The following is a 22,636-nucleotide window of genomic DNA, read 5'->3' as shown; positions in this document are numbered from 1 at the left end:
TGCCGGGTCATTTCTCTTGATTTTTATGCAAATAACTTTTTAAACGACAAGTGATAAACAAATGCTGATAGTCTAACCAATCCATTGTCTTCCCCTTTGTTTCTCCACCTACCCCAGGTCGCACAGATCCGGGTCGGCCACCTCCCGAAGGAGGAGCACCGTCTGAAAGAAAACCTTATTTGTCTTCGCTCCGGGGGCCGTCAACCTCACACAAACAAAAGACAGGACTCGATATGAATTCCCCCCGAGGGAGCTGTGCCTCTGCTCAATCCAGACGTGCCATGCTTCCCCTAACGGCAGATCAACCCGCTTACTCCTAAAATGGCACAGGATTGTTTTCCCGCCATCCTTTGGAAGAAAGTGGGATGCAAAGTGAATTTCTGAGAGAGCTCCTGGGAAAGTGCACCAACAAACAAGGACAATCCTCGTCAATCTAGGCGGATCAACCAACACTTTGCCTCTATCTGTGTGTGTTTGACCCAGGCTGATGAGTATTATGAGATCCATTTATCTATGATGGCAACTAAGTGTCTTTTTGACTGTCTATCTGAAACTTGTACAAAAGATCAAAATCTCTCTATATTTTGGCAATGTCCTATTTCAGCTAAGTCAGGCTTTTGTTCGTCTTTCCATTATTCAGTTTATATAGCACATAGATGTATTTACCCATCAATATAGATACTACATAACAACATGTAGGCAAGTTTAGAATCACTTACCTCTTTAATTGAGCTACATTAGAACAAACTAGGAGGTGAGCTGACATGTAACTCCCCCAATCCACGTGTTTAGAACTGGTCCACAAAAACCATCAATACGCAATGGATGCTAACGTAAGCTTTGACTACGGCGCTTACCCGACCGGACTCCCCTACAACACAAGCCTGGACTACGACGACTACTACCATGAACCGGTCGCCAGCAAAATCATCATCCCCTCCATTTACGCTCTGGTGTGCTGCGTGGGACTCACCGGCAACGCCATGGTCATCTACGTCATCCTCAAGTACGCCAAAATGAAGACGGCGACGAACATTTACATCCTGAACTTAGCCATAGCCGACGAGCTGTTCATGCTGAGCGTACCGTTCCTCGCCACGTCGGCCGCGGTGCGCCACTGGCCGTTCGGCTCGCTGATGTGCAGGTTAGTGTTGAGCGTCGATGGGATCAACATGTTTACGTCCATTTTCTGCCTTACCGTGTTGAGCGTGGACCGTTACGTAGCGGTGGTGCACCCCATCAAGGCCGCCCGCTACCGAAGACCGACTGTAGCTAAAGTCGTCAACGTTTGCGTCTGGGGGCTATCGCTGATTGTGATTTTACCGATTATCATCTTTGCCGATACTGTACCTGCTCAAGATGGCGGAGTGGATTGTAACTTTTTGTGGCCCGAAGCAGCTTGGTCAGAGGCGTTCGTGGTCTATACCTTCTTACTCGGGTTTTTGCTACCGGTTGGCGCGATCTGTCTGTGCTACTGCCTGATGGTGGCGAGGATGCGAGCCGTTGGGCTGAAAGCAGGCTGGCTCCAACGTCGGAGATCAGAGAAGAAGATCACCAGGATGGTTCTTCTCGTCGTGGCTGTCTTTGTCCTCTGCTGGATGCCGTTTTACATTGTCCAACTCATAAGCGTGTTCCACCGACCTCCCGATCCAATGATAACGCAGCTGTTCGTCATCCTCAGCTACGCCAACAGCGGCGCCAACCCCATTCTCTACGGTTTTGTGTCGGACAATTTTCGGAGGTCGTTCCAGCGCATCGTGTGTTTCCGCTGGTTAGAGAATGGGCTGGATGCGGAGCAGGTGGACTATTGTGCTGTGGCGGTTAAAAAACAACCAACCTGCGGGCCGCTGGACATCCCCAAGGACTACCTGGCATCGGACATGGTGTTCCGCAACGGCACCTACACCTCACGCACAACAACCGTGTGACTCTCTGAAGGACTGTTCAATATACAGAAGTGTCTGAATCCACAAAGTGATGACTGTATAATGACAAGTCCTGGCAAAAAAGTATTACAGAAGGTATAATCACTGAAATGCACAGACAAAAGCCTGCAGCATTTAAGCGGCAATTGGATCTACTTTTTGGGAAATCTACCATGTGGCGTTATTTTTCCCCAGTTGGCTAGCTTATAACTAGTCAGGTTTCAAAGATGTTTTGGTATGAACAATGGTCACAGTATTTTAAGATTGGGTGGCAAACAAAACCCATTTGACTTTGTTTACATCTCTTTTCAAATGAAGAGAGTGTTGGGTGATGCTTGTGCTGTTGAAGTTCTCAGAAATGTATCCTCTGATTTGACCAATCTAGTGGATGTGACCTGAGCACACAGTGCCTGTTCACAGTCCAAATGTTAAGTTATTCAGCAAAAGCACTGACAATCAGTATGACTTTATGGAAGATTAAAGAAACTAATGAAGGCTCTGCTTGTTCAGTGGCTCTTGACATCTGACATGCTTTCTAAAGCACATCTTATTGTTCCACTAAACGCTGAATGTAACGCACAGCTGAATGTAAGCACAAATGACTTTATGTAGATGGTGTTGTGATGAAGAGTAAATGTAGCTATTTTACTGCAGGACCTTGGCTCTAATTCAGTATACGTTACTGTATACTTTACCAAGAAACACATTTGTACATATGCTTCTGTATAGGATGTAATGTGTATGTCTTTTATGTTGCGTGTGTTCAACAAAGTTAACAAAGTTAATGTGTTTTTGTTTATATTTCATAAATCATATATTTTTTATACAGAGGGAGTAGGAAAAAAAGATCATTATTGTTCTTATTATGTAGTGTATTTCTGTACAGATCTGTTCCTGTTTGCTGTTTAGTGTTTGACAAAACCAATGTTTCTTCTGTCATGTCACAAAGAATGTGTTTATGTGTTTACGTACACTTCATCTTTGTACATTAAAAAAACGATATTTTAAATTCTAGACTTACTGTTTTATTTTTTAGACTAAAACTAACCTAATGCGCTACACGTTATTGGCCGCCTCTTCATTTGTATGTTAGGAATTGCATCTCATTCATATTGAACTAAATTCATTAAACTTTATTGATCCCTGAGGGAGCATCACTGTTTAAAGTGAGCCATAAGCTCAGTGATTATGGCAGTGGAAGTGTAATGAAGGATAACTATTTCTGCTGCTGTAGTCAGTCACCAGCAGCGAGCACAGACCACCGGCGCTATGTGGTCCTGTGCATTAATTATCATATGTTTAATTCAAACCAAATGAACGCTGAGCACAATGCGGCTTTTCTTCTCCTCCAGCTAAAAGTGTTATAGCGGTGAGCACATCATACAGTATAAAGTAGACGGTCTACCACAGTGACAGTGGATTTACGTTTAACACAGACTGTATAATGGGGTTATTAGGAGGAGAGGGTGAGGTCACGGAGATAGGCCAGTAAAAATGCTGCAAAGGTCTGGTTTACAGCGGGGTGCACTCTCTTTAATGGAGACAAATGGACTAGAAGGGTTTGGGCTTCTGTGTCCGAGTAAAAGCACAAAATTTCAAGTTAGATGAGTTTCGGTTGAGGTAATGTGCAATAATACACCTTAACACAAGTCATTGGGAGGATTTGAGGGCTAATATAAGAAAAAAAGCCTAACGTGTTTGTATCAGATGGCGGAGCATGAACCGTCTTGCCAATGTACTGTTAAATGATGCTATTTGTATGTAAATGAACCAAACCCACACAGTGTACTACAAAGACGTAACATGACACAAAATTGAATCTATGAAACTCAGTCATTTACGTAATATCTTTCCTCCCCTTGTGTGCTCACATATCTGTCATCGCAGCGAACACCGAAGTGCAATTACCCAGCTCTTTTGGAAGCACTGGTCTGTGACAAAATGGACGCTGCTTTCCCTGCGCAGCTCTATGACTTTAATATGAGCCAATGGCAATCAGTCACGGCACACGCACCACCTGCAAGACAACTCCATCAAGTGAGATAAGGCAGGTATGATGCATAATTGAGGCTTATAATGCTAATTTGGGGCACCTCAGCGCTATTTCATGTTTCATAGTTTTAATGAATGTTATGCACGGAAATGATACAGTATGTAAGGAGTAAAGATTGAACTTGGAAAGATCTACATTGCTTTTTGATAAAAATAAGATACAAGCAATCATTTTAGCTAATGGCAGGTTAACATATCAGTGGTGGTCGTGATGAAGACAGTTTGAGCACAACACGGGTCAGAAGAGGGCAGGTGATGATTTATGCATCTATTAGGCGACAAAACCCAGGAAACACAGATCAGATCGTTCCAACAGGACAAGGCAAAACGATCAAAGTAAACAGGATCACTCAAGCCTGCATAAATGAAGCGAAATGGATAGGGGCTCGGAGTAGAGTCGTTGCTCCTTCACATCGAGAGGAGCCAGCTGAGGTGTCTGTTTCAGATGCCTCATGGTCGCCTCACTCGGGAGGTGTTTTCCGGGCATGTCCCATTGGGAGGAGGTCCCCGGGAAGACCCAGGACACGCTGGAGGGACCATGTCTCTGAGCTGGCCCGGGAACGCCTCAGGATCCCCCCATGTGTCTGGATAAGGAAGTCTGGGCATCTCTGCTCAGGCTGCCTCCGCGACCCGGCCCCGGATAAAGCGGATGAAAATGGATGGATGGAACTTTACTTTTGTTTGGACAGTGCACATTAATGAACACTCGGTACAGTTACTTTCAAATGCATCAGATTTAGCCATGAGCAACTTCAAATCAAGTCAATTTCGAACATGTCCCCTTAAACTTAACTAAATTAAGCTCGAACTTAATTTCTATGCAATTGTCTTATGAGTAAATCTACAATGACCAAGATTTCATCTAAATACGCTGACCAATCACTAGCCTTCCATTAAAATTAATAGGAGCTTTTGAAATCTGAAATCATATGACTTAAAAAACAAAAACCGTGACGGGATAGTTTTATTCTTACCCACAACAAACTTTTAATTCTAATTTGTGGTGCATGTAATCTGAAAGAAATAATTGTTCTTATTGGGGGATAGCGTCACATTACAGAGAATTAAGTTGTTTATTTTCCATTGTGTGCAGCAAATACACGCTTTGTGCAGTTGCTCTGTTCTGTTTTCTCACGTGACGGCGAACATCGAGTGAAGAGGCTCGTGCTGGAATCCCACTGGCCCACATCTGTTTCTCATCAACATACCCCCCTCGCCTCTAAGTCCCCACTCGCCCCCTCGTCCCCCTGCCTTCCTGCCCCGCGCCTGTCACCCTCCACTGTATTGATTGCAGGTCCTGCCACGAACCAACGCTCAACTTTGTGTTTGTACAAGCAAGTACAGGATGACTCCTCTTTACCTCAGCAATGTGCCCACAGTATCACGCTTACGCTATGCTAATCATCTTCAAAGACATTTGTTTCCTTAGAAACAAGCAAAAGCTCAGCGTTGAAGAACAATTACAGACAAGAATAACAATAGCAAGAATAAACAGTTCGAACCCCCAACTACAACCTCCATAAACCAGATCCGTCCGGCTTATTCATATAAAAGGGCCGTAGCAATTAAAAACATTACACAAGGAGAAGCAGCGTTCAGTGTAACCTGTGCCAAGATGAAACACAGGTTGAGTTGTGACTCGGGGGATGAGCAAAAAGCCCAGATGTAGGAGATCTGAGAGGGTTCAGATCCTTGACTTTGTTTAAAGTTTATCCTCTCTTGGGGAGCAGTGTGCTCTTCCGTGTCCAGAGTATAGTGCACATCTATACGGAGCTCACAGTGGGCACAGGTAATCTCACGTGAGCAGATGAAAACACAGATAACATGAGAGGCCCCGTGTTGATTCTACCTCATTTCACTGTGGAGCTGCTCAAGCCGGCAGGTCAGTGAGGTTAGGTGTGCATGAAATGTTAGGAATAAATTACACACCTCTCATCCAACGGGCTTCTTCAGCTCAGTTTTTTGTTCCACTCCATAACCTATGAGTCAAAACCACATGACAAGTATAACTTTGATCTTTGAACCTCCTATATTGCCCATTTTAAAGGATACCATAGCATTAGGTTAACTGTATATAACGCTTGTGTCTAGAAAATATCCCTTTTGAAGACCTTATAAAATGCAGTTACAGTTAATTCCAGCAGAGGGTGCAGTGCTGCTCTGGTGAAGGAGGAAGTTTTGTAATTTATATCAGTCATTTAACTGTGCAGATTCAATTCCAGACAATCCAGTCCATGTGACTACTTTGATGGACAACTCCTGGACGACTGAGAGCTTGCACTGTGTGTTGTTGTATGTATTAAATTGCCTTGCAGCCACTGATGCTCAGAATTCAGCCGTTGTTGTGGGTGGGGAGCGCTAGCTTTACTCAATTACAGCCTAACAGGACACACTTTGCTTTTGATTAGGATTCCCTTTCATCCAATAAAAGGCTCCAATGTTCAGCTCCAAACAGCATAATGACCATGTTCCACAGCAGGCACCGTTTTAGAGGGTTTTTCCTCATATTTATGTAAAAAGATTCAGTCCAAATGTAAATGTTCCCAAGGACTCTCATTTATACACGCATTAATTACATCCCGTTCAACTATGTGGCCACATGTTAGCACCACCATACGACGTGTCCCGTTCATTTGAATAGGAGCAGATGTGATCCAGGTGGAGGCCCTCATGGTCAGGGTCCGGTCCAGGGTCAGCGCTAAATCTGAATTAGACGGGACAGCTCCAGAGTAATAGGCTGATTAGCAACATCAACATCACACACTGCTGTTCCTAATGGAGGGGATGTGTTTTCAATTGAACTTCATTAATGAGGACGTCAGGCCCCGGACTCTGTCTGGCTCCGGGGCCGGTTCATCAGGTTCAGAACGCAGCAGGTAAAACAAGCCGGAGAACACGGTGGAGGGGGGGGTGGGGTGGGGGCAGGAGGTTTTGTCTTTAAAAAGAGTCACAGCGTATCCCCATGTCTGACAGCAAAATAGAAGAAAAAAAACATTAATCTCATGGTCCATTAATATTCAATTTCAATTTGTTACATTTCACAAAAATCAATCAAATCAATTGTTTTTAATCATTTCAGTAGTAGTCTTAGAACAGTTATTACATCTACAACAGTGAAGGCATTTCTTATCCGATACAGCTCTGAATATTTCAAAAAGAAATTAATAAAAAGGCCTTTATAGAGTTTGAAATTTTGTTGTTAAAACCGGATTCCTGAAACATTCCATATTAATACCAGTGTGACTTTTAAGTTGCTCCACAGCTCTTTTCTCTCTGTTTTTACATTAACTCATCCCATTGGTTTTGCAACATAAATCTAGTCATGTCTTGTTCCGGCGTCTCCCATGAAGACCATCGGTGACAGGACTGACTCAGATGTGCAAAATGTGCCACAAAGTTTGGACACGTGAACAAGAATCACTGACGTGTTCATCTACGGCCCACAATCTCCTACTCAAATTGAAAAAAACCACACAGATTTAAGACAAGGATGCAATTCAAAAAGCGTGGCTCTGGAGAGTTTCAAACATAACTCCCCCTCACTCGTACTGCAGCGGGTTAACACTTCTTTTAGCAGCCGCCTCCGACAAAGTGCTCTGTTGGAAAGTGCAGAAAGCCAAACTCTGGGCTAATTATCACCTTTTAACAAGTATTTCTGTGGACTTAACCCGTAATTAATTACTTTTTTTTTAGTCAGTGCAAAAATAGCTTAGGCACAATATACAGAATTAATAGAATAAAAGAGGAAAATTAGCCTAACAACAGCTACACGCCTGAGAGCCTGCAATACTGCATTAGCAAGGAACACATTATTATGACTGGAGCAACAGAGGTGGTCAGTACTGCAATAGTTTCTGAGGATCTATACTTTACCTGAGTTGTGTATTTGTTAAGAACTCAATACTTTTACTCATTTGAAAAATAAAATCATACTTCTCCACTACAATTCTAAAAAGGTAAAAAAGTAGAAAGTAGCAGCATATTGTGTCCCACTTTGAATCCTTATAGTGCACACTCCAGAGCAGCAGGTGGCGCTGTTTAGATATGCTGTCGATGCCACTAACTCAGGACTACAGCAAATAGGTCAGTACTTTCACTTAAAGACACGTGATTTTACACAGTTTTCTTTAGTTTGACCATTTTATGTGATTTTTATAGCTTCACTTCCTTATTGGACACTGACAGGAAGTGACATAGATAGAGGCAAACAATGAAACTGTTGCCGTGCCAATCATGTTATATCAATACACTTGTTACACATAATAATAAGCCACTTCCGGGTCCAAACAGTTGAGAGAGTTCAATAGATTAAACACACACAAAAAAAAACACAGCTTTATCTGAATCTCCTCCTGAAATAACAACAGATGAAAGGTCAACAACTGTTTTACACCCAAATAGAAAAAAATATATCGCGCCATTTCTGCAGACAAAATGAGGATATTTTTATATTTAAAAGAAACCTTCATTGTAAATGGGGGAAAATAAATAATTCTTGTTAGAAAAGCATTAGAGTAAATCAGAGTAAATGTAATATTTCTGTGTGGTCACATGTTTAGAAAGAGCCTTGTAGTCGGTTTTAACCTCGGTACGAGTGAAATCCCGTTATGGTGAATAGGGCTAAAGCTCCGTTGGACCCGGAAGTGGAACAATGACATCATCACTTAAGGCGAGACACTGCAGGTGAATAGGGAAAAAATGTATATCGATCACTGGCATCAATATGAGAAAAAAATACATTGCAAGTTTTCTGTTATTTTATCTTTTCATATAAGATCAAGGTGTTTTATGCCTAAAGATGCCCCAAATTTCCCATCTTTTCGGCGACGAGATCTGAATCATGGATAGAGCTAAGTTCAAATTTATGGTTTCATTTTATTAATAAATGAGTTACCAAGACTTTTTCAGAGCGGATTTTGGATTTCTTGTTTAGTTTTAAAATAAGCTGTTTTTTAGTGGAAAAATTTGCAAAAAAAATAATTTTCGCCTCATTTTTTGACATTCAAAACTAAATAAATGGGGCTTAGGGATTAGATAATAAAAAAATCCCTCTGAAAAAATCTTCCAAATATCGTTCAGTCCAAGGCTGGAAAATTTGAAGTCTTTAGGTCCGACTGACGTGGACATAGTGTCGCCACAATGACAGAAAAATGTGTTTTGAGAAAAAGGCCCTTGAAATTGCATTCTCCCATATAAGTCTATGGGGGAACATTGAATCAGCGCAATATTTAAACATGTTATTGTGATGATTGGGCATATTTTCTGTTTCCGGGTGAAAGCTTGTATGTTCAGAGACCAATTTGACCCAAAACCTGAAAACTGAAAAAATTTAGTTTTGCCTGTAGTGTCTCCCCTTAGCAAACGTTTGGGAAATGAGTCAAATTGCAATGGAACTTTACCTCTATCTATGTCACTTCTATGTCGCTAATTTGAGCAACTTTTACTTGTATTGCAGTAATAGTATCTGTAGTTTTACTCAAGCAGTGGCATCAAGTACTTTGAACATGGAGGACAACTTGCAACACTCATGCTAACGTCTAAATTAACGTTAGCATTATCATGGTAAACGGAGTCAACTAATATGGCGCTTTTTCTCTCCTTTATCAGCAAGAAACCAGTCACCCATTCACTCTCTCATTCACACAACAATGTACGCAGACACTGGAGGCGAGTAAGGCGAAGTGTCTTGCCCAAGGACACAACAACAGTGCACATTTGCGGGAGCTGGGATTTGAACCCACGACGTTCTGATCACGAGACGGCCCCGCTCTACCACCACCGCTGTGTCCTTCCCAAGTTGCACCAGATCTAAAACGAGGACTAAACCAGGTGACACTAGGACTAAACCAGGCCTAAAATAAACCTGGAGCAAAACAAAGCCGTTACTAAAGCAGCAGTAAACAGGAACCGGTACCTCTCTGCCCTTATTATCATTTCATTAAATAAAAGTCCTGAATATTCAATAGCCAAATTACAACTGCTATTTTCTGCCATGTCTCTCAGTCTCACACGCCATCTGTGGTGCAGGTGGCAGGCAAGAACAGTGTCACCATGGAGACACATTTGTTAACACCGGGCTGGCACATTTCACAGCAAAAGAAACTTCGATAAATGTACAATTATGCCAGATTTAGCTTTTTAGACGAGGATCGGAGTGGACAGGCGGGACACCATTAGCTAGAATGAGCCGACAGGAGCCACCCAAACACGGGCAAAAAAAACTTATTTACAGAAACTGCCGCCAGTGTAACTTGCCAAATGTCTCTCCATTTGTCACGCCCTTTAACACAAAAGGATGTATCAAAAAGAGCTTTTACATGTATTCGCTTGGGCACAACTCCCCCATTGTCTGAACCCTCGAGATTTTGCTGACAAAGAACAAACTGTAAGTCTTCGATTTTTGAAGCTCATTCTTGTTTACGGAGTTGGTACGGCATTAATCACGCCATTGTGGACCGAGTTCTTTATTAACTTAAATTTGTTCTTGGCAAAAGTTTCTTCCAGTGGAGCCAACACCACATGAAACCAGGCAAACTCCATAATTCAAAAAAAGAAAAAGAAAAAAAGGGCATCTTTATTGCGTCTCCGTGGAATAACCCAGCACTCACGCACAACAGCAGCAACCGAAAGGCCTTGAGCATCTTCGGGGAACACTCATTGTTTGGGAAATCCAATCTCTGGCATGCTGTTCTCATTAGACGGACATGGGAACGAATCATGACAACGTAAGGCGAGGAAAACTGGATACAAGTCTCGCAATTCTATTCACCCCGGCTTCTTGTGTTGGGCGTCCCGTACCACACTGGTCGATGTGTTCCCATGTGACAAGGAATAAATTAAGTATTTAAATTCAATCATGTCCAGAGTTTACCCAGATCTAGGAAACCAATGTACTGATTGGGAAAAAGTAGATCATTTAGATAAAGACTTTAGTTTACAGTCATGACAAAATGTTACACTGTTAACAACCGTAGATATGTGAAGAAAAGGTCCTAATTTCAAAAGAACCAAATTTGGCACACAACACAAAACTCTCAAACTTTCTAACTAAAAAAAAATCTACATCTTCATTACTCCCTGACTTCTATACCTCTGCAAGCCAAGATTACCAATAGATATCAGTCTTAAATGTTCCATTCCTCTTCATTCTCTGTGATGAATAACACTACTGGCTGAAATGTTTTATTGCGCTTGGAGGCCCGGAACCTCCCTGCTCCTCGTGGCCTCCCTGGAGTTCCTGTTTTTTCCATCACGTTCATATAAGGTCGAGGCTTCCTCCCTCTCTTCTCGGTGCAGGCTTGCTGCTTTGTCCATATGGGGTTAGGGATTTCTGTCTCGGACTATAAAGTAAAAGCAGCACATTGTCCACAGAGCAGGATTCGGGCTAAAGGAAGGTGAAAGGGTAAGAAGCTCGCCGAGAGTTGGGACCAAAAGAGATCCATGACTAATTTGTTCCAAGAGATTTGTCTTTTGAAAATAAACTAAAATCAGAGAAGGAAGGTCGAACCACTCCGACCACCAGTGGGTCATTGCCTTCTTCATTTAACTGCCCTTCAGGCTTTACTGAGTCACATATAACTCACAATGTTCTTTTTCAAAAAGCACAAAACTTAGGTTTTTAGTTTTAAATTCTTAGTTGTCGTCCACACACATACTCCCTTCTCTCCTAATGCATTGCAAACATGCCAGTTTAAGCCTGGCTCAGAGCTTTCAGAGGAGAGAAACGTATGCAATATTGGCATCCACCAGGCTCTATGCGGAGGTTTATGATTGGCCATGGTATGGTATGGTATGGTATGGTATGGTATGGTATGGTATGGTATGGTATGGTATGGTATGGTATGGTATGCTTTTATTTGACAGTGCACAACGACACACCAAGACAAAGTCAGGAAAGATGCTCGGTGCCAGGCTGTAGCACCTGTCGTCCCTGGGCAGGTCGATGTTTACCCTTCTCTTACAGTCTGCATACCTTTCTCACTCACTCTCTCCCTTTGAACCCTCCCATTCCCTCCTTCATCTTCTCTCTCTCCTTCTCTATCAGGACATACACTTTACATCCACAACTTTCATCCTTAATGTGCACAGCTTTGTTTCTTTGTCAGACGTGCAAATACAAATGAACTCAGAGCAGGCCAGGATCTCTGTTGGCAAACTATTCCAACGGCCTATGGCCACAGAGGAGAAGGCCGATTTGGTGAGTGCGGTCTTACATTTGGGAACACATAATACACTTCTGACATTACACTGAGGTATCTTTCATAAATGTCCAGGAAAATAACATACTGCAAGGGGACAGAATGCACAGTATGTCCCTTTAATGCGAGAATAGAAATAGGATATACATTTGTTTCTACATGGCTCTATGAACCATGATGCAACCACTGATAGTTTAATAATAGATGGTCAGCCCATAATATATGAACACAAGTGTTTTCAGCGTTTGGCCTCCAGACTTGATGATGATAATGCATTGGTTTTATATAGCGCTTTTCTGGACACTCAAAGGTGCTTTACATTGCACTATTCGTTCACTCCATACTTGGTGCCGGTAAGCTACTATTGTAGCCACAGCTGCCCTGGGGTAGACTGACGGAAGCGAGGCAACCAGTCTGCGCCATCGGCCCCTCCGACCACCACCCACCACTCACTCACACACTACATTCCCTAGGCTTCCTGGTGTTACCAAACAGTCTCCCATCCAAGTACCGACCAGGCCCTTCCCTGCTTAGCTTCCAAGGTCTGACGGGATTGGGCATCGCAAAGGCGGTATGACCACATGACTTGGATAATGTTAATTGATCATGTCAGAATTGTGACCATAAAGAAATTGTCATTTATGTGAAGACAAAAACCTCAATACAATATAATATTTCAACAGTCTTCTTTGTTATGAAAACCAAAAGCATCTCACAGTCACATGGGATCAAGTGTTACAGAGCTGTATGAGCAGCTATGATGGAGAACAAACTGTGTGAACTTCATCTTTGAAGTAGAGTTAACTCCAACGCTCTATTCAACACTGCAGTCCTTCTTTGTGCCCGCACAGTCAAAGTAAATACATCATACTGTTGTTCACACATACCAACCAATACATTGCAATACTTTGTAGCAATGTTACAATGTAGCGGACAAAACAGTATGTGCAATATTACTTGTTAAAACAATATAAAATAACCCTGAGCCTAACTTTAAAGTAGAAAAAAAATACTATTAGTTCTACAATTTTGCGATCACTGTCAATGTAGACAAATCACCTTCTACATATTCTCTAATGGAGCAACATTTTAACGGCACATAGTCTATCCAGGGCCATAAAACTGTGCAGAGAAGTTCCACTGTAGAGACAAAGGGATTTTAAAGAACGGAATGCATTATAATTTAAACATCTATATTCCAAAGAAGACAGAAATAATGAATAATGGCTTTGACATTCTGCCTCACAGCTCCGAAACGGTTCTTTTTATTTAACATTTCAGAAGCCGTGAACAGCCCTTGAGGAGACTTTCTATTACCACACAGAGCAAAAATGTGGAGTCTGCTACAGGTCATAGGAATCAAGGACCAATAAAATAGAGAGTTATCACATATTTTGACTAATAAGTTGAAGATGTACTGCCTCATTATTCAAACAGACATCTTGATCTTTCTCTCAGTCAGCTGTGGTTCCCTCCCCCCCGTCTTCTGTCTGTGGAATCCATTTTAATGGTAGCTCCAGTAATGATTCAAACACCAGCTGCATCATAGATATAATGTGAGCTGCATGGATTGAGTTTGATGATGCCTGTACTGATTAAATCATGCGTGTAAATAAATCTTGAAGCTACACAGGTTTTTTTCTTGTACCAACGTTACTGTGCCTGATTAATAATATTACCATGAGTACTATTGTTTAAAGAAATGTGTAAAATGCAATATGGGGCGGGTCTAGGCTGTCAGGTAGGGCTGTGCATTTAATCGAAATTCGATTACGATTTCGATTACAACAGTAAACAATTACAAAATTAGCATAATCGCAAAAAACTGATTATAATTTTTTTTTCTTTTTTTTCTTTTTTTCTTTTTTTTAATGCAAATTTCTTTTTTTTTGCAAAGCAGACTTGTGTTATTTCAGGCGCTGGGATTATTTTCCCTTTGCATTCACGTGCCATGGCTTGTGACATAAAAACAAACGGCGCTGTGTGATGATGTCATCAGGCCGCGCTGCTCAGTTTACTTGCGCAGGTGTGAGGGCTGGCCAGCAGGGGGCAGGTGTGAGGGCTGGCCAGCAGGGGGCAGGTGTGAAACAGGGACCTCTCCTTAATCAAACCATACTTGAAATCATTTGTACTTTTATGACTGTCCAGAAAACATAAAATATCATCATAGTGTTTTGATTAATAAATACATAAAATAAAGATAGACTTTTTTTTAAAGGCAACAAATAATCGTTTGAATAATCGTGATTTCAATTATGACAAAAATAATCGTGATTATTATTTTTTCAATAATCGAGCAGCCCTACTGTCAGGTGTGTTTATTTATGGGGATTGAGTGGCCTAAAGTAAACTCGCTCAACATACAGCCCTCACTGACCTTGAAACAAAGATGCTGTTTTTAGACTTTAGCTCAGCATTCAACACTATAATCCCACAGCAGCTAAAACAAAAACTGCTCCACCTGGGGATCAACATGCTGAACATAGGGGCTCCCCAAGGCTGTGTGCTGAGCTCCCTCCTGTTCACATCACAAAGAGAAGCTCTCCTGGACCATGCACACTACATCACTGGTCAAGAGAAGTAATCAGCGTCTCTACTTTCTCCGCAAGGTGAGAAGAGCCAGAGTCCCAGCCTCCGTTATGTCCAACTTCTACATAGGGACGATAGAGAGCATCCTGACCAGCTCCATCACTGTGTGGCACGGCCCCAGCACTGCCTCCTGCCGAAGGATCTGCGGAGCCCCTCTCCCCTCCATTAAGGACATCCACCCGTCTCACCCGCAAAGCCGTCAGAATCACCTGAGATCCTACGCACCCATCACACAGTCTCTTCAAGATAATGCCAAACAAACGTATGTATCCAAGTTGACCAGAATGCTGAAATGTTAGTGTTCAACTCTCAATTAAAATTTAGCATACAGCCTCAAAGAAATGTAGGGCGCCTTTCATGTGCAGATACACAGCTCAAAGTGCTTCAGAACAACAATTATTAACTAAAAATACTGAGGAAAAAAAAACAAGCTTCTCTTTGAGTATTAATACAAACGTACATCATTTAGCATACCTGTAATACCTGTAAGACACAACCTTGATGTAATTTACACAGGAAAGAGAGGATCTGAGGCATTCCAACTTACAATTTAAAAGTCCTTTATTAAATGGAGATGTTTGATGTGATTTACTTTAACGCTTAGTCGCTAACCACCTTTTTATTCACGGCAGTATTTATAGTCAAGATCGTCTGTGCTCCATGAATTCTAGTCTAGTGGATGAGAACCATCACATCCACTAGACTAGAATATAATGCTAACTATAATGGACTCTGGAGAGAAGGAGAGAGAGAGCTGTGGCCGTCACGTCTGTCATCAGTCCGACCCGGGCAGCAGTCACTGCTATAGTGAGCCGATTACTTCATAAACTGTACGTTGGTCCTTCTGACAACTCCAACTGGAAGTGCCCGTTAGCAGCACCACATTCATATTCTACTTGCAAACACTTTGTATTATAAACGTTTCTCGTAGCAGTTGGTGGTGGAGGCTCACATTTCTTCGGACCTGATAGGTCAGTAGTGTTGTCACTATTTACTGGTAAATGGTTTCAACTAGTCGCAGTTCCACAGAAGTATCCGCTGTAACGAGGCCGACTGTGTTGGGACGGTGCTGCATTCACTGACAGCACAGTGGCCGAGCGAGGGGGAAGGAGAGGTCTCTCATGGAAATCATTATTTTTCCACTTGTTTTAGACGTTTTCTGTTGGACTATAAACATATTAAGCACACACAAAGAAAGTCATGTCCATATCGCGTCTTTATGAGTGTTTGGAGACAGCAGATTGTACACTAGCGGCGTCGAAGCTAACTATCAGCAAGCAGCATGAAGCTAACGCAGTTATTATGGTTATAATTATATGTGTACATTTGGGCTGTTGAACCAATTTGCTCCTTTCCATGTCTCTCATCTATATTTGGTAGAAAATACATCCATAATTCAGCGTTTTTGTGTGAGTTATGTGTAAGAGCTTTTTCCCCTCTTTATTAGTCTATCAGTTTGCAGCTTCGAACATGACTATTTTTCTGCATGCCATTTATAATCCTTTTACCATAAAATAGGAATCAACAACAGATCAGCCCTCCAAGTTAACCATTCTTTACTGTACTTGAGCTCATCTCAGATGAAAGGCCTCAGGAGATGTTAAATGGTGCTTATGCACAAACCTCCATGCATTACTAACTCCATTCTTTGTGCTGGGATTTATCCGTGTACAAGTCACATCAGATGAAATTCAGTAAGTCATTCTGCTTATTAACTCTGCCCCTGATTAGAGCAAAGCAACACAAAGCAAAGCCTGAGTAAACATTATTAATCACTGTCATAGAGGCACGGGCACACAGAATGCTCAACACCATTAAACAAGCCAAACAATAATAATAAAAAAGAGGATTTGGTTTCATGAATACGCCAAAGAGGGCACAACAGAAATGGGGATGTTGATCTTTATATGAGACCCAGACAGTGTGACAAAGCAGTAACGAACGCCTGGCCCCAAACTAATGTGTTTATGAGGCATGGGATCGAATGACACAATCTACCGAGCAAACAGGACTCAATTAGATTCTGCCATTGAAGCTGATATGGTCTGTGTGATTAAAACAGAGTACTGTTGTCATACAATAAGATAATGTGGTCAGATCAGAGAGGGCTGAATGATACACCAAATAAGATAATTGTTCTGCATCCCTTGGAGCTTGCTTCATTTGCAGGCAGGTAACGTAATACCTTTTTTAATATAATTTCTGAATATTTGGTTTCGCTGTTATTATTTGAGAGCAACAATAATGCATAAATAACTTTCTTTTTTTTCATCCCACTTGTCCCTTTTGCCAGCGATTTGGCAAATTTAAACCCAAGTCACCCACTGCCTTGTTGCTGTGACTGGACCGGGCGATGCAGATGAAGTGTCTTGCCCGAAGACACAATAACAGTGCCATTTTTGCCATTCAATATGCAATAGCCTGACGGATGTGCTAAAATGTCTTCTTTTGATTATGTAACCACACAGTATCACAATAAACAGTCCTCATGATCTTGATAACAAGAAGTGAAAAAGCCTTTCATAACGTGTATGGGTGATAATAGACTTCCCAACAATAATCTCTTTGTGGTCTGATTGAGCTTATGCAATACATGGAGCCAGTATCTTTTCCTCGTCTTTCCTTTTGATGAAACCATGATTATTTTGTCCTTCTTACCTTGAAAAACAATTGTGTCTTAAAGTTTTGTAAGAGCAGAACTCATCAAATTACATCCTACATTTCTTCTGCACATACGATTTCTTGACTGCCCCCTATGAAGACAGTAACTCGGTCCAATTTCTGACTCACCATAATCACCCAGCGGAGGCTTATAATAAACATCAGCTGCTGTGACATCATCAGTATGAGACTCCTGGCATGGCAGAGACAGGACAGAGACGGTACCCCTCCTCCACGCCCTGGCCCCCACACAACCTGGCTCGGATCGGTCCAATCCATGACTCACTCACAAGACACATTGTCAGGGCCTGCAGTTTTCATCAGAATGATTTCGAATGGGAGGAAAGGGATTATGACATGAACAGGTCTCATTTTGGCATAAGAGAAGTTCAGTTTGTTATAATGTCATGTGAAACTATCACATTGAATTGTGAGGTAGATGTAGAGTAGTTTGACAATCTTTCCATCTGCTGCTTCACTGTTTGACTGTTTGACATTCCCCTTCAATGTTGTAGCTCCGTTAACCGCACAACAACAACAAAATCTTGCAGTTTATCTTGCATCTTACCATGATCTTGGCATTAAAGGTGGGTTGGTGGCCTCATAGCAAGATGGAGAAGGGTGGAGTCATTTCACTGTGGAGTTTGCACATTCTCCCCCACCACCACCACCACAAAAAAAAAACTTTCATTATGGAAAAGCAAACCCATGTGTTTACATACATTCACCTCTGGTAGCTATACTTCCCTATAGCTTCAATGATATGGCAAGTACTGAATCATCATGCAAAAATCAAGACCAAAAACAAAATTTTCACACTGAGCTCTTTTCAAAGTTTTATTCGGAAGTTCTGACAAAGCTCTGCAACAGGGAATTCATTTCCTTGCACCTAAGTGCACCTTTCAATTTGCACTTAGAAAGCCCACTTCTTTGTTGTTCAGCCAGTGCTAAAGGCTTTATTCCTTGTGAGTGTAGCAGGACATCCATGAGAAAAAAACTGTATAAGACACTTCCTTGTACAGTAAATAGTTGAACGGTTTGACACACATGGATATGATTCAACATGGCCGTAAAACATGTGCGGTCGGATTCGACAAGAAACTGCTGGCTGTGCTTATAAATTAGCTGGGTCGGCTGATGGATGGAATCACTCATGAAAAAGGTCAGTGTCAACCATGAGGCCCAAATGCTCTCTGCACATCTGCGCGGCTTTGAACAGAGAAAGCACAGGAGGAAAAGAATACTATCACCCGCAGACGGACTTTCCGATGAGCAAATGTATGTGGGCCGAAAACTTAACAGGCACTTCACTCAAATCATCGCTTATAAAAATGGCTCATATAAAAGAAACATAAATATAAAACAGCTATACAACGGAGGAGCAATGTTCTAGTTCCATTTAAAACAGTCTTTTCAAACAAAAACTCAAGATTTCGGTCTTTGCTGGTGAATAGGGACGGTACCTTCAATGAACATAGGCATCCTTGGTAAAATGTTCAACTTATGAAATCACATAAACAAAATATTACTGCATATTCTCGTGATTTCAGATTGTAAATGTATTTTTGTATTCACACATGAACCTGGATGACATTAAACAAGAACAAGTGAAATCAACAAAATTTTAGGATTGGTCCTAAACCCTCCATTACTGTGGAAGTTGTTTATTTGCATCACCCCAAGTTTTATCAGGACTGCCAATATCAACAGAAGGCCTTATAGCCCAATCCCTTTTGACAGTAAAAAAATACAGTGTTGCACTCAGTGAGCAGGATGATCAAGCACGGAGCTGTTTTAAAGCCATCTAAAAACTCAGTTCTTGTTGCAATACTTTTGGATTACCAGTGCAATCTCGACACAACAGGCCATGCAGATCAGTGTATAAAGTTTAAAAGGAGTCTTTTATTCTGCATAGAGAACCAGAGGTCATTGGTTTTTAGAGTCCGGTCTCCGTCAGGTCCACAAAAGCACGAGCAAACATCCCCATAGCAAGCTCTTGATTTACCTCTTTGGAGAGTTTGTTTATGTCTGCGCCACTCTCACTTAAACATGCGTCTTGACCCCTACCGCAGGGTTAGCAGCCCCTTGTTTATCGTGCGCTCCTGAGATCCAGTGATAGCAGTCCGTGCCGTTCTTATTATCCCTGGCCTGCATGGCACGGGTGCAGTACACGATACCGAATGCTACCATCACAATGACGAAAATGCAAATGGGTACTAGAAGGCCGACCAAAAGCCAAGTGCTGCTCTGGCTGTGCTCCCGGTCATTTTGAACTGAATCCAAGTCGACACCGTTGCCAACGCCTGAGGAATCCAGAGGAAGGTTGGGGTCTGTGGGAAAAAACTCTTCATAGGACGTTGTGATATCCTCAAAGTCCTTTGCAATTTCCTCTGCCCCAGTCCCCGGGTTATGAGAGGTGAAAGAATCCATCTCTACCCCAGGAAGGTCAGTGGGGACTTCATAGTCATAGTCAGGGAGGACTTTATAATCTATGAAGGGATCTTGGTTTGCCGGTTTAGAGTTCGGGGTTATTATGGGAATCCACCAGTTCCAAGCCCCTTCTGAGACTGTGGAGGTGGGCTGCGAAGTTGGGGGGGCCGTGGTGGTCTCCTCCTCAGCGTCATACCACTCAGATGTAGTTGAAGGTGATATTGTTGGGATGGCGGTTGTGACGACTTCGGATTGTACGTGCTCTCTCCATTGCAACCAATCTGTGTCTGAACGATCAATATCTTCTTCAGATCCAACAGCGCCCACTGTTGGGAAATTCAGTTCTTGATTTAGGTCACTTTCCACTGGAGGCGACCTAGTGACCCAAATGATATCCGAATCCACAACTTTGGGAGCTTCTGTGGGCCAATCTAGAGACTGGTCAAACTCAGCGGGCCAGTTGGTTTGAGCCTGTTGTAACGTCCAGTCATAGTCCTCAGTGTCCCACGATAGAGGAGGTTGGTGTGTGATCCAGGGGTAAGAAGGGGTAGCAACATACTGATCATCCCGTTCGCCAATCTCTTGACAGGAAAACATATCGGCCATGAGCTCGTAACCCACCTCACAATAGCAGTCAAACCCACCTTCGTAATTGACGCACATTTGTTCGCACGTCCCGGCGATTTGGCACTCATCAATGTCCTGACAGCGGCTCGGGTCCTCGGGTAGCGGGGAGTAGCCCAGGTGGCAGTGGCAGATATGAGAGCCCGGGGTGTTCTCGCAGGCGTGCTCGCATGGGTCGCCCGCACACTCGTCCTTGTCGTCACACTCGCTCTCTTCGCCAGGCAGGAAGCCGTCCCGGCACGAGCACTCGAAAGTACCGGGAGAGTTGACGCAAAGCTGCTCACACGGGCTCTGAAGGCACTCGTCGACGTCTAAGCAATCGTGCAGGTCTGGCGCGAGCATGTAGCCCTCGGGACAGGCGCAGCGGTAGCTACCGGAAATAGGAAGGCACTCGAAAATGCATGGCGCTGCCTGGCAAGCATCTAGCAACTCGCAGCTTTGCCTGTCCTGTCCCAATTGGTAACCAGCCGCGCATTCGCAAAACACCTCCTCCCCTGTTTGTTTACAGAAGTGCTCGCAACCACCGTTGGCATCGTCACACCAGTTGTACTGCGCGGGAATATCGTTGACGCAAATTGGGGAGTTTTTGGACCAGCCCGCCGTGCCGTCATCTTGGAGCATGCACTGAACGATCTCCTCTTTATCAGTAGGGCAAGGTACGGTGGCCTCAGAACCAAACGGGACGTGCGTCAGGACAGTGCTCAGGAGCTGGAATGGCGTGCTGTAGAGGACACTGCCTGCCCCTTCGCTTGCCAAGGCGGGACACATTTGCTGGTAGCCATAGTAGCAGAGATAAGCTTCGACAGGGACTGAGCACGAGCCATCCATCCACTTCAAATTGTCAACAGGTTCCGAGGTGCTGTATCCCATGGCGACACAGCGCGGCACCGAACACATACTGGGCGAATCTTCCTTGAGCCAGTTGGTGTATTGCGTATCCTGGTCGCCCGTCGTCCAGGAATACCCCCGAAGCGGCCGGGCGCTGGTGCATTGCCGCGGCTGCCGTTGCAGGCCGATCCACACCTGCACCTTGGTCCTCGAGTACCTCAAGTCCACGGTCGAGAACAAAGTTTCGACAGCCTTGGCATCATCCCTGTGCTTGATTGTGGCCAGGTTGCCCCCTTTTTCTTTGCAAGCCCGCCATGAGTCTAAAAAAGTTTTGCGCTGAAAGTAGACCACATAGCAGCCGTCTGCATTGCACAGAGCATCCCTTTCTCTCAGATCCTGGCAGAAGACGGAAGAAAGTCCAAAAAAGAAACTCCAAAGAAATGTGATAAGAAAGATGGCAGCGCTGCTCACTGGGGGGCCCATTCTCTTCTGAAGAAAAAGGATATCTTGCCGGTCCTTTGCGCTTTCCCTTCGTCTGATGCCGTTCTTGCAAGTCGCGGCCTCTTATCTTGGCCGGCTTTAGTCACTATCTAAACTTTTCCTTCTTCATTGGAACACGTTCGGTGCCTGTCTTTGCTCCTGACTCTGGCCCTTCAAAACAGTTCTGTGCAGAAGTTGAGCGCATGCAGATCGTCCCAGGGCAAGCAGGGAGGAGAGAGAGGAGGGGGTTTGCCAAAAAGAGGTGGGCAAACAAACAGAGAGAGAGAGAAAGAGAGAGAGAGGGAAGGATGCGAGTGAAGAAAAGTAGTGTATGTTTTTGGAAGGGGGGGGGGGGGGCTGCGCGGATATAGTATGTGTCAAGACGGGGGGAGGTGAAGCGAACTGTGCGTTTCTTTCCTGCGCGGTCATATGGTTTTCATAATCCCAATTCCAGGGACATATTTGGGACGCTGCCATTTACCAGCTCACAAAACAGCATTGTGGAGTGAGAGGAGGCTGCAGAAGTTTCTTCTCAGCAGATTTAGAAATCCTACCTGGAGGCAACTGAAATAATCAAAGATGGCCGGATAAAAGTTTTATGAAGAAGTTCAGGCAACAAGTCATATTCGCGACCGTTTATTTGTACTGTTTCATAAGACAGTTTGAGCTTGTGATTCACTTTTATGTATAATGGATGTGCCTCAGCAGAAAATACCCACAGGCTTCTAGTTTGGAATGACCAAGCACCGAACAAAAGGCAAAAATAATATGGAAGCTTAAAGTTGGGCAGAGTTGTAAAGCATTGCTGCAGTTGCTATCAGTTAAAGGATTACTGTGGCCAATAAATCA

General features: G+C 43.2%; 2 protein-coding genes across 2 annotated transcripts; one reads left to right on the top strand and one right to left on the bottom strand.

The window, feature by feature from the left end:
• The first annotated feature begins 743 nt into the window (after nucleotides 1-743).
• Nucleotides 744-1,999, top strand: sstr1b (somatostatin receptor 1b). Its single transcript, XM_079579753.1, has one exon. It carries the CDS (start codon nucleotides 822-824, stop codon nucleotides 1,926-1,928), a length of 1,107 nt encoding a protein of 368 aa, XP_079435879.1. The 5' UTR covers nucleotides 744-821; the 3' UTR covers nucleotides 1,929-1,999.
• A 16,422-nt stretch (nucleotides 2,000-18,421) lies between these two features.
• Nucleotides 18,422-21,961, bottom strand: cd248a (CD248 molecule, endosialin a). Its single transcript, XM_079580447.1, has one exon. The coding sequence runs from the start codon at nucleotides 21,788-21,790 to the stop codon at nucleotides 19,469-19,471; it is 2,322 nt and encodes a 773-aa protein (XP_079436573.1). The 5' UTR covers nucleotides 21,791-21,961; the 3' UTR covers nucleotides 18,422-19,468.
• Nucleotides 21,962-22,636: the final 675 nt, after the last annotated feature.

This window comes from Gobius niger (genome assembly GCF_951799975.1).
Source record: "Gobius niger genome assembly, chromosome: 21".
Classification (NCBI taxonomy): Eukaryota; Metazoa; Chordata; class Actinopteri; order Gobiiformes; family Gobiidae; genus Gobius; species Gobius niger.
Note: the sequence above shows the minus strand (reverse complement) of the source record. Positions and strands in the feature narration are given on the sequence as shown.

Coding starts and splice junctions, on each gene's coding strand:
- sstr1b (XM_079579753.1), top strand. CDS start 822: ATGGATGCTAACGTAAGCTTTGACTACGGCGCTTACCCGACCGGACTC.
- cd248a (XM_079580447.1), bottom strand. CDS start 21,790: ATGGGCCCCCCAGTGAGCAGCGCTGCCATCTTTCTTATCACATTTCTT.